This window comes from Calypte anna, chromosome 1 (assembly GCF_003957555.1).
Source record: "Calypte anna isolate BGI_N300 chromosome 1, bCalAnn1_v1.p, whole genome shotgun sequence".
In the NCBI taxonomy this organism is placed as follows: domain Eukaryota; kingdom Metazoa; phylum Chordata; class Aves; order Apodiformes; family Trochilidae; genus Calypte; species Calypte anna.
Genome location: NC_044244.1, coordinates 34,429,819 through 34,444,385, shown reverse-complemented (window position 1 = coordinate 34,444,385; position 14,567 = coordinate 34,429,819). Strand labels below are relative to the sequence as shown.

The following is a 14,567-nucleotide window of genomic DNA, read 5'->3' as shown; positions in this document are numbered from 1 at the left end:
ACCACATTCCATCAAAAAGCAGTAGTTAACCTACATATACAGTAGCCACTCTGAAACATATAGCTCCCCTGCACTGCAAGCTTCTGTAGGCTGATCTTGCCAGTTATTCTCCCTAATTCTGTGTGGTGACATTCGTGGCATTACTACCCAATCAAGAAAGCATGCTTACTAATGAGACATCAACACCAGAGGTGAGATGGGACATAAAACTGAATTTCTACCAAGTTTTGGTTCTGCACTGGAGAGGGCAAGGACAAGGAGTTGTGAGCAACAGCCACGCAGGGGAAGAAGCAATGGCTTGAGGCAAGAAAGAGACAGCAGCAGCAAGGACTATCTACTGAAAATGCAGGAACAGTGAACTGGAAGTGTAGCCCACCAGCAGAAGTAACAGAAACACAGCTTTAGCTCTATAAACCCAGTATTTTTTTTTCTCTTTCATCTTGAAGGGATAACAAACAGCATTCTGACTTGCTCTTGGACCACTAGTTATTTCGCAACAGCTCCAAATTTCCTACCAAGGAAATCCTACACCTTGAGTCTCAACAGTATCTCAATGTTTCTCCTACTACAAAACACACTTCAAATTACACAAATCACCATCAAAATCAGCTTCAGCCAAAGTGAGAAAGCAGGATTTTCAGGAGGTTTTATATGTGTGTTCTCAGTGTAAACTTTGATGAGCAGTGAAGTGTGAGGATTTTAACTCAGCCCTTTGTATCAAAACAATCCCATTTAGATTTTGATGAGTGGAAAGACGTACAAGAAGTTGCTGCTTTATAGTAAATGCTTTTCAAAAGCTTAAATTTTCTTGCTGTTTTTGAAAGTCAGGGCCCAACTTCCAGCATATAAGTCAAAGAAAGCCTGTGAAATGATACCTTCATGAGAATCCTTTAACTCAATTATAAAACTGAAATATGTGGAAAGCAATGTATGAAAGACTTAAGAAAAAGGAATGTCTTACAGCCACGCACAAACTGATTATATTAAGACATTAGAATATAATGCCTCCATATAAGCTCTGGTTTTTTCCACCTTGAACTCTAATACTGTATGCATCTGCTTTTCATTGAAATTGTTTCTAGCAAAGCTAAATGAGACTAAAATTACTTCTATGGGCTTAGTAAACACTAATTTTGGAGAACTGAAGCCAAACTGAAAGTCTAAAGGAAAAAAATATCAAACCAACTTGTTATAAAAACAAGACTAAGATTAATAAAGTGTAGTTTAAATTTTCAAATACCACTATTCACTTGTATGTCAGGTTTATGAGACTGCAATGACTTAGGACCATGTGGTCACAGCCTTGTTGAAACATCAGAAGTATGCTCAAGAGCTCTGCAAGCAGTTGATGAAATTATTTGCAAAACAGACTAACATAATTAAAAATAAATCAACTGTCAACTTGAAATATTCATGTATGGACTCTTCAACAATTGCAAAGGGAGAATGCTGCCCAAAGATGGTTTCATTCCCATGCTTAGGAAAAACAACAGTAATAAAGTTGTAATATATTACATTTGCACTTACATTTTCAATAATTTGAAACTATTAGGAATTATCAAACTTTTAAAACATTTCAGCCATAAGTTAGTTTGATACACAAGGTAAGTATTTTTCCCCTTTCCCTGAAAACAGCTCTTCCAAGAACTTTATAAAAACAAAACAAGCTCAAGAGACTAGGAAGAAAACTTCCAATTTCATGTATTTGCTTGTACCATGTAATAATGGAGCTCTCAGATCATGGTACAGAACTGAACACTGATTAACAAATATCAGTATGCAGTTCTAGTAAAATTAATAAGTTCAATACATCATATTCTAATTGTAGATTATGGGAAAGAAACTATCTGCAAAGCACTTCCTTTCAGGCCTCAGTGATTATAATGGGGAAACAGAAATGGTTTTGTTTCATTTCGTAACATTTGGACAATTATTCTGAATTAAGAGCAAGTTTCACATTTAAGAAAAACCCAAAAATCTATCACTATTCAGAAGGCTTGAGGCTATGGTACTCAGCATAGAGGCATGGAATTTAGTTTAGGATCTCTGCACAGTATTTTCCAAGAATGACACCCCCACATGTTTACTACCATCTCTGGTACTGCTGGGGAAAAGATAAATTTCTGCCTTGCTGTAGCAGTGGAGATCTGAGGATGTGTAGCTCAATTCCACAGTGCTGTTAGCAAGGTAATGTTCTCTTGTATTCATTTTACTTGTTGACCTATGCACATTTTGTACTACTTCATAACTTTTTAATGTCATTTAGCACCTTGGATGATACTGAATTAACTACTGAATGTAAAGTCAAACTTGTCATTCTGCACAAGTCATTTTATCAATCCCACTTCTGGTCAGAGCAAATGTGTATGGTATAAAAAAAAAGGAAAAGTCAAACACAGCTAAGAAGCACCTTCACAGTATATCCAAATCCACATGTTCTGTGTTCCTCTGAAAATCAGCCTTCTCTTTTCTCTCAAAGCATCAAGTTTTCTATTCTTCCTGCCACAAAGGCTCCCAAACACAGAGTTCTCCACACCCTTCATACTTCCTGTCCTAAATGTTCTCTCCCTCATTCCAAAGCCATTCCTGTCCACCACAAAGCTTACACCACAGGACTGTAGCAGTCAATAATCATTGTTCTACCTGTACTCACCCATTTTCTCCACTGACAATGTTCCAACAGCTCAAATTTAAGTGCTGGATGCAGCTGTTGGAAGGAGCTGGTCTGGACAACTAGACTCAGAACACTCTAAGCCAGTAATTCCATCTAGACTTGAAGGGCCCCAGATCAATGGCCTTCACTCTTGGATAGCTAGCAGACATGGGCCTATACAGTAGGACAAAACCAAAATGCATCTTTCATCCCAAAACTTGTTGTATGTACTTCACTGCTGCTACTCTTCTTTCCCAGGTCTGAGAATCAACAATGGCAAAAGCTAGTTATCATTAAAAAAAACAAAAAAAACCAAAACACCAAAACACTCAACAGAAGCAGAAGGCAGCAAAGGAGAAGGACATGGACAGAGATTTATCTAATATATAAAGCAAGCCTTTGGGTTCAAGCACTAAGTGTGACTTAGAATACCATATTAACCAGAGTAAAAGGTCGAAACTTTTGGTATTAATGGACTGTCACCATGTTAGGCAAACTTAAGAGGTTCTCTTTCAGTGGCCATTTTCATACCTTACCCAAAAGAACTCAAAACACATTAACACTCAGGAATATACATTTCTTTAAACAATCTCATGTACCACTTTCCATGCCTTCCTCAACTCTAACCTGTTCCAATATCCTTCTCGTGTGATAAAACCTATTGAGAATACAGGCAATTTGGGAATTTAAAAAAAAAAAATCAACAGCAAAACACTTACTGAAATAATGGAAAACATGCACTGAAATATCTCATACAATTAACGCAGTTTTGTTAATGCACAAAACTTCAAGCTAATTTGATGCTGAGGCCAAGTCCCCAAATTACACTGCAGACATCTGAGATGGATGCAATATGATCATCTCATTGCCACAAATTCAGGAAGACTGATATTTACTCATTTTTGAAGTATTTTACAGAGATTAGCAGGTATCTTAAAAATAACCACACCATATGTGGTACAACATTGCTACAAGATACTGCATACAGATAATGTCAAAAGAATTGTTAATGGAGATACTGGCTGGTATGTGATGGAAGATGAAAAAAGTCCTTAAAAGTACACAGAAACAAAGATGTAATGGAACAATTTCTTCAACAGGTTCACCTACTCCATCTGAAATTAGCAGGTCTGACAGCAAACCCTTTGCTAGAAGCAGCCAAACCTCAGGACCTAATCTGGCACTGCCCTTTATTTTAGGAAAATGGAACAGTACTGGAATCTTTCAATTCCACAAACTGTCTCTATAGCTACTAAACTCCTGAGGGAAAGGGTTTACGGGACCATACCCACAATTTAATGTGGTTATCATTACTGCTTCAATCATGTTAAATTATACTGTAATCTTATTAAAATACTCTTTGGACATTGATAAAGACCTTTTCCTTCAATAGATAAATTCTTGATAAACTTGTAAATAAGCTTTTTACAAGAGACAGATTATTACCAGGAAGAGCTTCCAGACTCAAAATACATCAGGCCATCCCTGACTGCATCCCTAAAAGCTTAAATATTTTTCCCTAATTGATCAAAAAAGATTAGTTTTCTCTAGAACTTTATTTCACTCTTCAATCATGTTTTCCCTTCACAACGTCTTACTGGCACATCACCAGTTTCTCTGCAAATACACACCACTGTCAGTCAGCAGCTACTCACAGCATTGTTGCACTCTTCTAAACTTGATGTACAGTAAATTGCTTTTCAAGTGACACACACACAAATCCCCTGGAACAGAAACAATCACTATTCTAAGGCATAACTGTCCATAGCAGTCCAGATAAACTCCCTGTGCATTTCAGTCAACAGACTACAGTATACAAAGGTGCAAGAATCTAGAGACACCACCTCACACCTGTAATGGTGCGTGCTCCAACAGAAATACTGTAAAGAGAATTACAGAGAAACAGACAAGCACATGAACAACTATGGAAGAGTTTTCATATCAAACTGATTAACAGTATCCTTTAAAAAATATGTCAAGTCTTCAGAGAAGTAATCCTGAAAGTTTGCTTTTGATCAATAGCAACTGAGTTTGCCACCGGGTTGCTGAGATTCCAGGTGGCAATGTCACCCCTCCTTCCACTAATAAAGCTTGTGTCTTCTATTTTTGTAGTGACTTGTGCAGTTCTATAAAAACACATCTTCCATATTCTAGAGACCTGCAGCTGACACCATACTTTTAAACATCAACTTTGGCAGACTAAAAGCAGGTTTGCATCAAAAAAACCCCATTGCTCCGTAAGTGAAAACACCTGAAAAGTTGGTGAGAATATAGTTTTTTTTTAAAAACCCAAGCTACTGAACCAATTGCTAAATTGCTGTAATTTAAATATATTTATTTTTCAAGTGTAACCTATGAGTAACTAAAATAATAACAGCAAAGTCTGGTCAATCAGATCCATCTCCAAGAAGCACAGGAAACACTTTTGCTGATGTTTTGAAATGATGAAGTCATTCATGCAAACACTTGAAATTTCAGTTTCTAGAAAGTTAAACTGTATTTTACCTGAGTTAGCATCTTCAGTCCTATTTATTCAGCCTATTAGTTCAATAAAGCTGGCACACCAATTGTGAAGTAAATTCTTAAAGATTGCCTCAAGCTGCTTCAGCCTCTAAAATCAGTACATATCACTTACAGACATTACTATTGGTCCCTGATTACCAACTGAGCTTATAAAAGTTTAAAAAACCCTATGAAATTCTTTAACAAAATCAGTTCTGAATACAAAGCTTTTGTAATTAAGTTTTTTATCCATTCAAAGGCAGCTTAGGTCACTGTTTTAAGTGCTCTTTGATCTTTTCCCTTTCACTAGTCAATACTTTGTGTCCAGTCTCTCTTTAAGTCAAAAGACCATACAGCTGCCTATGGAAATAAGCAGGGACTGTAAGATACTGTCTCCTTTGAGTTACATACATTTGAAAATAGTGTTCATAGTGTAGCTCCTTGTTAGGAAAAGGGACACCAGCTCATAATCAATTATCTCAAATGGACATATTTTAATTGCTAATAAGCATACTTACATATAGGGAAGAGTTAAAATTCAAAAGTGGAAGAAAAAAATTACTAAAATCACTTTATACCAAGTGCAGCACTGCATTACCACAGCATCCAAAATGCTCTAAAGCTGCTGAACTGGATCAGCCACACAACAGCCAACATGTGCATCATCCTGTTCACACCAGTGACTCACACTCACAGCATGAAGAAGCATTCCCTACGTTGAACTGCTGCCCAGAGAAGTCACACTGATAAATGCTGACAAACTACAGGATCCCAGGGAGGAATCACTGAAAGTATTTACATTAATCACACTTCTTTTTTTTTCCCATCTATATACATCTGTCCACATGCATTTATTTGGCTTTTTACACATTAAAGGAAACCTTTCCCAGAGTGACACAATAAAATTATATAAGTATAGGTTTATATGGCAGAGCATCAAACTACAGGTAACTGCTCAAAATGAGAAACAGTTCATTCTTAAACTGCAGCACTAAACATACAAAACAATTAATGTTCAATTTGGGCCAGTAGAACATTGCCAGCAATGGAGCACAATCCAACAAAACCCATACCGCTTGTTTAATCCAGATGCAAGTAATCTTGGATAGAGCAACAGGCAGTACAACCACTACCACCATAAGGTGCACAGGATGCCAGGCTGGGCTCCATGAACAGCCTCAAACAACACACACATTGTAAGAACAACCAACAGCAGTTCCTACTTTGGCTGACTGTAAAACAACCTATGGCTATCAGAGCAAAAAGCAACTCCTCCAGAAAAAATGCAGACAACAAGAATACATTTAAAGTTTTACATGCTCTGAAGAAAAACAAGGTGAGCAACCTGCAGTTACTGACCTAGTTACTTCTACTGCCTGAAGTAACAGAGGCTTGCCAAATACACTCCTTCCCCTTCTGTAGGGTCATAGCTTAGAGCAAATTGACTTTTATTCCAAGAATACTAAGACAGTTCCTTAAGTTCCATCTTTATTCAGAAATAAACTGCATCATCATGTCTGCAAAGTAGCTAATCAAACATCCATTAACACTCAACCTGACTTCTGCTAACCAAAGAACACCACATTTTATGCTCTCCAAAACCAGTGTGATATAACTGAAAGGTTCAAGAACAAAATCACTGGTGTGCTTTGAAAAGATAATAAGAAGCAAGTTCATAAGTACTTTAACCAATACATTGAAAGCAAGCAGTGGGTAAGGCAAACCAGGAACACTGCTTACTTGTTGCTACACTTGCCTAAAAATAAATGCTACTTTAAGGCTGGCCTGAGTTTTAAATCTGCTCTGTTCAGTGACCTCAAGAATCAAACCTTGAAAGAGTGATCCCCCCATAAAAAATTCTTGCTTGCTCAAGCACTGATGGGTATCTGCTATTCACAGTGCTTCCATTGACCTACCTGTGAAGGAAGCTCCCCTAACAAACTATTCATCTTTCTTCCCTTCCTCAAGCAAAAATCTGCCTCAAATACATTTTCAAAGGTACACAGGGATGTCTTAAATTACTTTGCTGTGAGAGAGAGAATCTGTATTTAAATGGGTCATCAAGTACCAGTCTGATAAAAGTTCTCGCTGACAGTGGCTAAAGTTCACCTAAGCACAGTTTCTGCTTTCCTCAGCTGAAAGTTCCAGAAAATCCATACCAGAAATACAAAAGCAATTAATGACAACATAAAATACTTATAAACCAAAAAGTAAAGGAAAATATGCTGGCTAAATTGAATATCCCAACAAATTTGGCTTATACTCAGTGTTGTGCTACATGAAAGACTTCAGATCAGCTGGAACTGTCTTTGAAAAACTACAGCCTGACAGTGCTCAACTTTTCCCACCCTTCACCCTCACCATCTAACCCAGAAGAAAACTAGAATCCCCAAACCAGTCTACAACAAAACCAGACAAGCAACAGTGCAAGAAAAGGGACAATGAGGAAGAGACCAGCAGAGCAGCAGAAGCATTAGCTTAGAGTGGCTTAAAAATTCCATGGAACAATACCAGAAGTATAACTGGCATTAAGAAGGGAAAACTCTCCTAGGATGTGTTTTTTCATGCTCAAAACATATCAGCAAGTGATTGGGATACATTCAAGAATGTACACATTCTAGATGAACATTCACAATTCACTTGAAAACATTTCCATTATGCTTCTCATCCCATTACAGTAAATGTAACACTGTACTTTACCATTATTTGGATTCCTCTAGAAGAATCCAAACTTTAAATCAGTTCTACCTTTCTAATTTAATCCAAAAATTTTATCAGTGTGTGAAAATGAAGTTTTAAAAAAGGATATTTAGTAACAACACATGTATACAAACACAATCACAGGCAGCTATCTATTTTCTCATTCTCTTCCCTTTGCAACCTTTAATGCTTTAATAAACATTACTTGTACTTCAGGTCCAAAATTCTAACATTGTCATTAAAGATAGTGATACCTATGTGCAATAATCTAAGATCCAGAATAACTTTAGATTATTCATTAAAGATGTGCAACTGCATGTATGCTGCAACATAACTTTGCCACAAAATGCCACTTCACACAAAAACAATTCTAAGCCTGAGCCAAGTTTCATAATAATCTACTTGTGTGCTGAGTACAAGCAATCTGCTTCAAAGCCATAGACCTTTAACTGTACCACAAGGAACTTAACCTTTGAGAAATCTGAATTAAAAAGAAATATGGCATTTTGTGTTGTTTGTTTAAAAAAAAAAAAAAGGCAGAAGGGGAGAAGACTCACTTCAGTATTGTCAAACAACAATATAGCACCTCTGATAAAACAGTGGCAATTATATTGGATGGAAACTTGCTATTTTGACTCCAGTTTCCCTGTGAAAGGCTTTGGTTACCATCACTTAAAATGAATCTGAAGCAAGCATGGTTTCTAAGTACCTTAGACAGATGGACACACAGACTTTAATTTTCTGCTTTGCTAGTCTGATAGGGCAAACTGTAAAGAACAAGCAGACATAGACAAACTCAGCTAATCACAACGCACAACTCCTCTTCAAAGCTTTCCCAAGCTCTTCTGGAGCAATTTTACTTCCATCCATGCCTCCTGAGCTGTAAGTAGTACAGAAGGAATGTTAAAAAAACACTGAGCTCATGGACAAGAAACACCCTTGGGAACGTGAGAAGCTTCTTAACAAAGAGGCCCTCCTTGAAAGACACAAAAAGAGCGAGAGGGGCCAAGAACAAAAAGTAAGTCATAATAAACAGGCACCTATTCAAATGGTGTTCTGGAAAAGCCACACCACACATGAAGTTAAATAAAGTGAGAAAGAAAGGGTACTTAAGCAACAAAAGTCTCTGAATGGCAAGTTACTGCACCCTAACTCCCATAAAACATTTACAGTTCCTGTAAAGCAAGTAAAACCATTAAACATTATTTTGAATGTTAGTGAAGATATAAGTTCCTTATTTGATCACCAAGATTCTATAATGACCTTTTCATGGTTTTTTGTCTTCTTGACAAAACTCCTCACAGCCAACAACAATCCTCCTTGCAGTCAAATACCAGTGTGGCAACTACCTATCAATTTAAAGCTTCTTAAATCCATCTAGCATTCAAGAATTATCACCAGAAAACAAGCGTGTCATTCATACACCTTCCTCAAGGACTGCATTCACTATTTCCCACCTGAAACCCCAAATTTAAAACTGCAATGTCAACAAGACACAGCTCTGTAAGAAATTACCATTAAGGCAAGGAGCCTACAAGTACAAGGTTTCCTTTGCAGACACCAGTTTTACAATTATTTGGCATAACATTGGTCCTTTTCAGTTCTTCAAAAGTGCTTTATGCTGTTCAGTCACTAGATAACTCTTCACAAAATAGAAAAAAATACCTACCATTTCACAGCTAAGTTTTGCACCTCACCATTTTTATCTTCCAGTAACTTCAAAATCATCTTCACTACCTTTCTCTCACTGTCATCATCCAGCTTGATAGAATCTTTCTGTAGTTCTGTCATCAAGTCATTAGTAGCCATAAACCTGGCAAAAGATAGTCAGAGAATTATTCCTTGAAGGAAACAAGGTTATTCACAGCACTCAGATTCAAGATTCTCTGTTTCCACTGTTTGCTGTCAAATAAATCACAGTTATTGTTGGCTTACTGTCAGCTATTTTGTGATGCATCTAAGATTTAAAGGAGAAAATTTGAATTTAAGAATGCCCGTAACTTTCAGACAGGTCATCACACTTCCTTGATGAGAAGGACAGCTACATATTTCACTTCCACTGGCTACAATGTGTTACAAGTGATTGCCACAAAGACAAGCTGAAACTTTCCCAGATTTGAAATGTAAATAGTCTTTTCACAAGCTAAGCTGACTTTGTTAAAAACAAACAAACAAAAAAAAACCCCAAAACAAAACAAAAAACCCTACAAACCAAAACAAAAAAACACAACAGTTTGGGTTTTTTTAAGTTTGTAAAGAAGAAAAAATCACCTCTGCTCTGAGTTTATTTAAAAACAACTTTTAAGCAAGGAGAAATATAGAGAGCTTTTGAAACACAAAAAGCTCCCACAAAAGTCAAACACTAATGAAGATATAAAAGCACATTTTATGTGTTTTACATTTTCCTCCCCTGCACAAACTGGTTTGTTTGTAGTCCATACAACAGCTGATCACATTTATCCAGCCCTCAATCTGGAGTATCACTTTAAAGATCAATTCTTGAGAGGTCAAGGAGATAAAATCATCTTTCATATCAATTCATTTACTATCCCATAACACTTCCACACCCTCCAATACAGAACATACTGAGAAATAACTTTACAAAAATATTGCTTTTGTGCCTGTTGTTTTTTTTTCCTTGTGATGTCCATTTTCCAAACCGGTTTTCTTTTTGAAATGTCCTCTCCACTCAGGAGAAGTAATACAGATGGATTACTCAGCTACAGATCCCATGGGTTTCAGTAACAATTCCAGCTCCCATCCAAAGCCCATGACAAAAATGGCTTATAATTAAACAGTTAAGGCTGACATTGAGACTTAAGGCACATCAGCCTCAAGCAGACATCACTTAAACTCAGTTCATACTTGGAAGGTTATCTCTACAGCCTGACATGCTGAGTACTTTTTTTTTTATTGAAAATGTAAGCCAAGACTCTGTGGTCTTAATACAAATCACAAATGCCAGCTGCCTGCCCTCATATAATGGACCCCAACTTGTCCTGTATTTTAATACAACGATTCCAGTCTTACACCTTGAGATGTTTCTAACATAAAGACCTCACTCATTCTTCATTCACTCCAGCAGTCCAACTGAAGAAAGCCTCCAATCCAGCATGAACCAGATGTGTGCACAAACAGATGGTGAATGTGAATGGCATCAGCTTTTAAGCAGAGCGTGGAGAAAAGCTAGTTGGTAAGTAAAGGTAATGGGCAGAGCACTGGAATAAGGATATACATTAAGCATAGCACACCCAGTACTACAACATTTAAAATCTGTCTGCATTTAATTCCTATTCTTACGAATTTTTAATAGCCTCCTCTCACTTCCTTGGTCAATAGCTCCCATTTTCCCCTTATTGGCTCCCATTGGCCTTATGAGTTCAGGAGCACTCATCACTTGCTTGTTACATTCTCTTAAACTAAGCAGAGCCTCTCCATTTTCAGTTCAGCAGCAGTTTCTGCACTCAATTACAACTGGGAAGTCCTCCTGCCAGACTCCTCCATTAAAAAAAACCAAACAAAAAACAAACAAACAAGCAATCAAACCCCAAATAAAACAAAACAAAAAATAAAACCGAAACAAACAAACAAAAAAAAGAACCATAAGGGTGCAAGGAGGTCTGGCAACTTTAAAGTAGTTGTATTTAGAAACATGATTTTGAATAGTTTGTATGTGGCCTTCAGTCACAACTCCTTCCTCAGGTACATCAAAGTTTCCCTGGTATCAGCAGCTCTTCTTACCCTGTGCTCTGAGGAGCCCTTCTCCTCCAGTGAGAAGGGGAGACTCTACTTCTCCCACAGCCACACAGTAAACTGCACATTTCAGAATTTAAGTCTGAGTTTCAGGACAATAAACGCTACTTGCATTGGACAAGTCAGTTTATCCAAAAAACAGAGGATTAAATGTTAAAGTAATTACTTGAACTGTTGTTTATATTCTGCTCCCAACAAGTTAACCAAGCCATCTCTTCAAATGTATATGATCTAAGAATAAATGCACTTACTAGTACTAAATATTATTTCATCCACTATGTAAATGCAGTACTCACATAAAAGTTTGTAAAATGTGTTATTGCATAGCTGCCAGTTTTTAAAGATCTCTCATCACACATTATTGTGGTTTGAAAAGTCAGATTTTAATCTACGCTAAGAAAAAAATTAAAGAAAAATATTCAAGAATTCCGAAGCTGTTCAAAGCTCCCAGAACAGGTAATTTCTTAAGTGTCTTCTCCTAAAGCAACTACAAAACAAATTTTAACTACATGTAGCTGCAGAAAAAAGTGCTTGCTACAACTGCATTTGACAAGACCTGCTTCTTTCATGAAGCAATTACAAACTCATCAAAATCAGTATTTAGTTGCAAACCTATCAGAATTTTTTCAAAGTCATTCTCTTCATAAGTACAAAGTTCAAAGCTCACTGAATCACAGGAACATATTTGCATGCTAAAAGTAATAAAATCTTCAGTAACATTTAGAGGAAAACATATCTTAATCTATTTTTGGTACAATTTAAATTAGGTAATTCTGGACTGCCTCTTTTTAGACTAACCAATATTTTGTTCTGCTTCCACAATTTCTAGCCTCAATTCTCCAGGTAATATTATGCTACTGATATCTGAAAGAATTCAACATCAAAACTCCCAAAATGTACTGGATCTGTGTCCAGTGCTACAACAGCTTGTCAAAAATAAACAAGATTGCTCATAATCCATCTTTCTGGTTATTTACTCACATATCTGTGTCCTTTAGACTGTATTATATTAACAAGAGACTTGTTTGTAAGTCAATGTGCTCTTTAGCTTTAAACTAAGAACTGTAATGCTGTAGCAAAGCAACAAAACTCAAGCATATTTTGTGTCTTTTCCCTATCTGCATTAATGTACCCTCTTTGACAAATGAAAGTCTCAAATGTGAATTTATGGTTGCACAGAAAACAAAGTAATGTGGTTATTCTTAGCCTAATGCTTTACTAGAACTACTGTGTATGTGTATTATGTCTGCTATTTTTAATAGCTCAGTTATATCATTTCACACCTTTCCAAAATGTTTTTTTTTCATGTTAATTTATTACAAAACAAGGAAATTGTCAGATAAAAAACAATACTCCATCCATAAACAGACCTTATGCTTAAAGTTACATACAGCAGTCCTGTCCTCACAGGACCGAATGGGACTTCTTTCTCTGGATGTACAGACTTTCAGAGGCAGTACCAAACTATGTGACGAGCACAAAGCCCCTGTCCACAAGATGCAGCATCCAGGAATCATGTGTGCTTAGGACATTCAAGCCGGCGGTGCTGTGTAGCCCTCCCTGCTCCTACTGCCAAAAATCGTAAGATCCGTGATTTTTGAGAAGGGGAAGGGACGAGGGGAGGTCATCTCGTCTATTCCCTACACAGAGTCGGGTCAGCAGATCGCTTAGGGCTTCGTCCATTCGGCTTTTGAGCATCTGAGTGGACGGAAACAGCATCGCCGACCCCTCCCTCGCCCATCCCAGGCAAGGTGAGCAGCCGTGCCCACCACCTCCCTCCTCCCGGCTGCCCGGGATCTCAGCCCACGACGAGGAGGCCGCAGCTTTTCGGGCACTGCCGCGCCCCGTCCTTCACGGGTAGAGAGAAGCGGCTCCCTCCTCCCGGGAGAGCAGCAGATTCGCGCCCAGCCCCGCCGGGCCGGCCCGGGGAAGAAGGGTCCCCTCCCCTCCCATCCCCCGAGGCACGGCGGCGGGCACTGCCCGGGCTCGCTGCACCGGGCCCTGCTCGGCCCCACAGGCCTTCCCGCCGCCCGGCACCTGCCGCCGCCCTGACAGCGGCAGCGCCAGGCCCGGGGCCGGCGCGGAGGCGGAGGCGGAGGCGGGGGTGGGGGCAGGGCGGCGCGGGGCCTGCGGGTCACGGAGCCGCCCGGCGGGTCGGGGGCGCGGAAGGGGCGCGGAGGGGGTGAGGGTGCGGCGGAGCTTCCCACCTGAAGTCCTTGTCGCTGGATGTCATTTTCTCCAGCAGGTTGGAGATGTGGTACGAGGCGCTCGCCATGTTGATGCACCCGGACGGGGGGAAAGGGAGAGGAGGAGGAGAAGAGAAGGAGGAGGAGGCGGCGGCGGCGGGCGTCTTTCCGGCCTCGCTGGCTCCACTTCGTCCGCCGCTGGGGATGGCGCTCGGTGGGGCGAGCCGGGACCCGGGCCGGCGGCGGTACCGAGGGCGGCGGGAGACGCGGGGAGGGGGAGGGGAGCGGGCGGGCGCTCCGCCGCCGGCTGCGGCTGACACGGCGGGAGGGGAAGGGAGGGGAGGAGAGGGGCGGGGAGGGACGGACGGGGAGGGGCGGGCGGGCAGGCAGCCGCTCGCGCTCTGCGCTGGGTCAAAGGTCGGGAGGGGCCCCCCTCGCGCCGTCGCCGGCGCTCCTGATTGGCTCTGCCAGCGGGCGCGAGGTGTCCGCGGGCGCGTGACGCCAGAGCGTACGTGGCGCCAAGCGTGCGCGGGAAGTTTCGGCCGGAGCGCGGCGGGAAGGGGGGGGGGGCGGGGCGGGCGGGCGGCGAGGAGAGGAGAGGCCAGGCCGGCGGGTAACTACGCTTCCCAGCGTGCAACGCGCCTGCGCGGCGCCCGGGACTATCGGCGGTGCACGACGGGACGTGTAGTTCAGAGGGGCCCGGGCAGCGCCTCCGCCGCGCGGTGCTCGCTGGGATGCGGAGCCTCGGTGTGGCGGTGGCCGTGGGGCGCTGT

The 14,567-nt window shown here is 40.4% G+C and overlaps 1 protein-coding gene across 2 annotated transcripts in view; it reads right to left on the bottom strand.

Moving 5' to 3' along the window:
• CAND1 (cullin associated and neddylation dissociated 1) overlaps positions 1–14,196 on the bottom strand; it is a 30,560-nt gene extending 16,364 nt beyond the window's left edge. The window contains exons 1-2 of one of the 2 annotated variants that reach the window (XM_030450385.1): positions 13,816–14,196; positions 9,525–9,668 (exon numbers count right to left, since the gene is read on the bottom strand). In XM_030450385.1, coding sequence (XP_030306245.1) covers positions 9,525–9,668; positions 13,816–13,883 — 212 coding nt within the window. In that variant the 5' untranslated portion in view covers positions 13,884–14,196. The remainder of the gene's footprint in view (positions 1–9,524; positions 9,669–13,815) is intronic. The other variant, XM_030450395.1, reaches the window with a different exon arrangement.
• Positions 14,197–14,567: the final 371 nt, after the last annotated feature.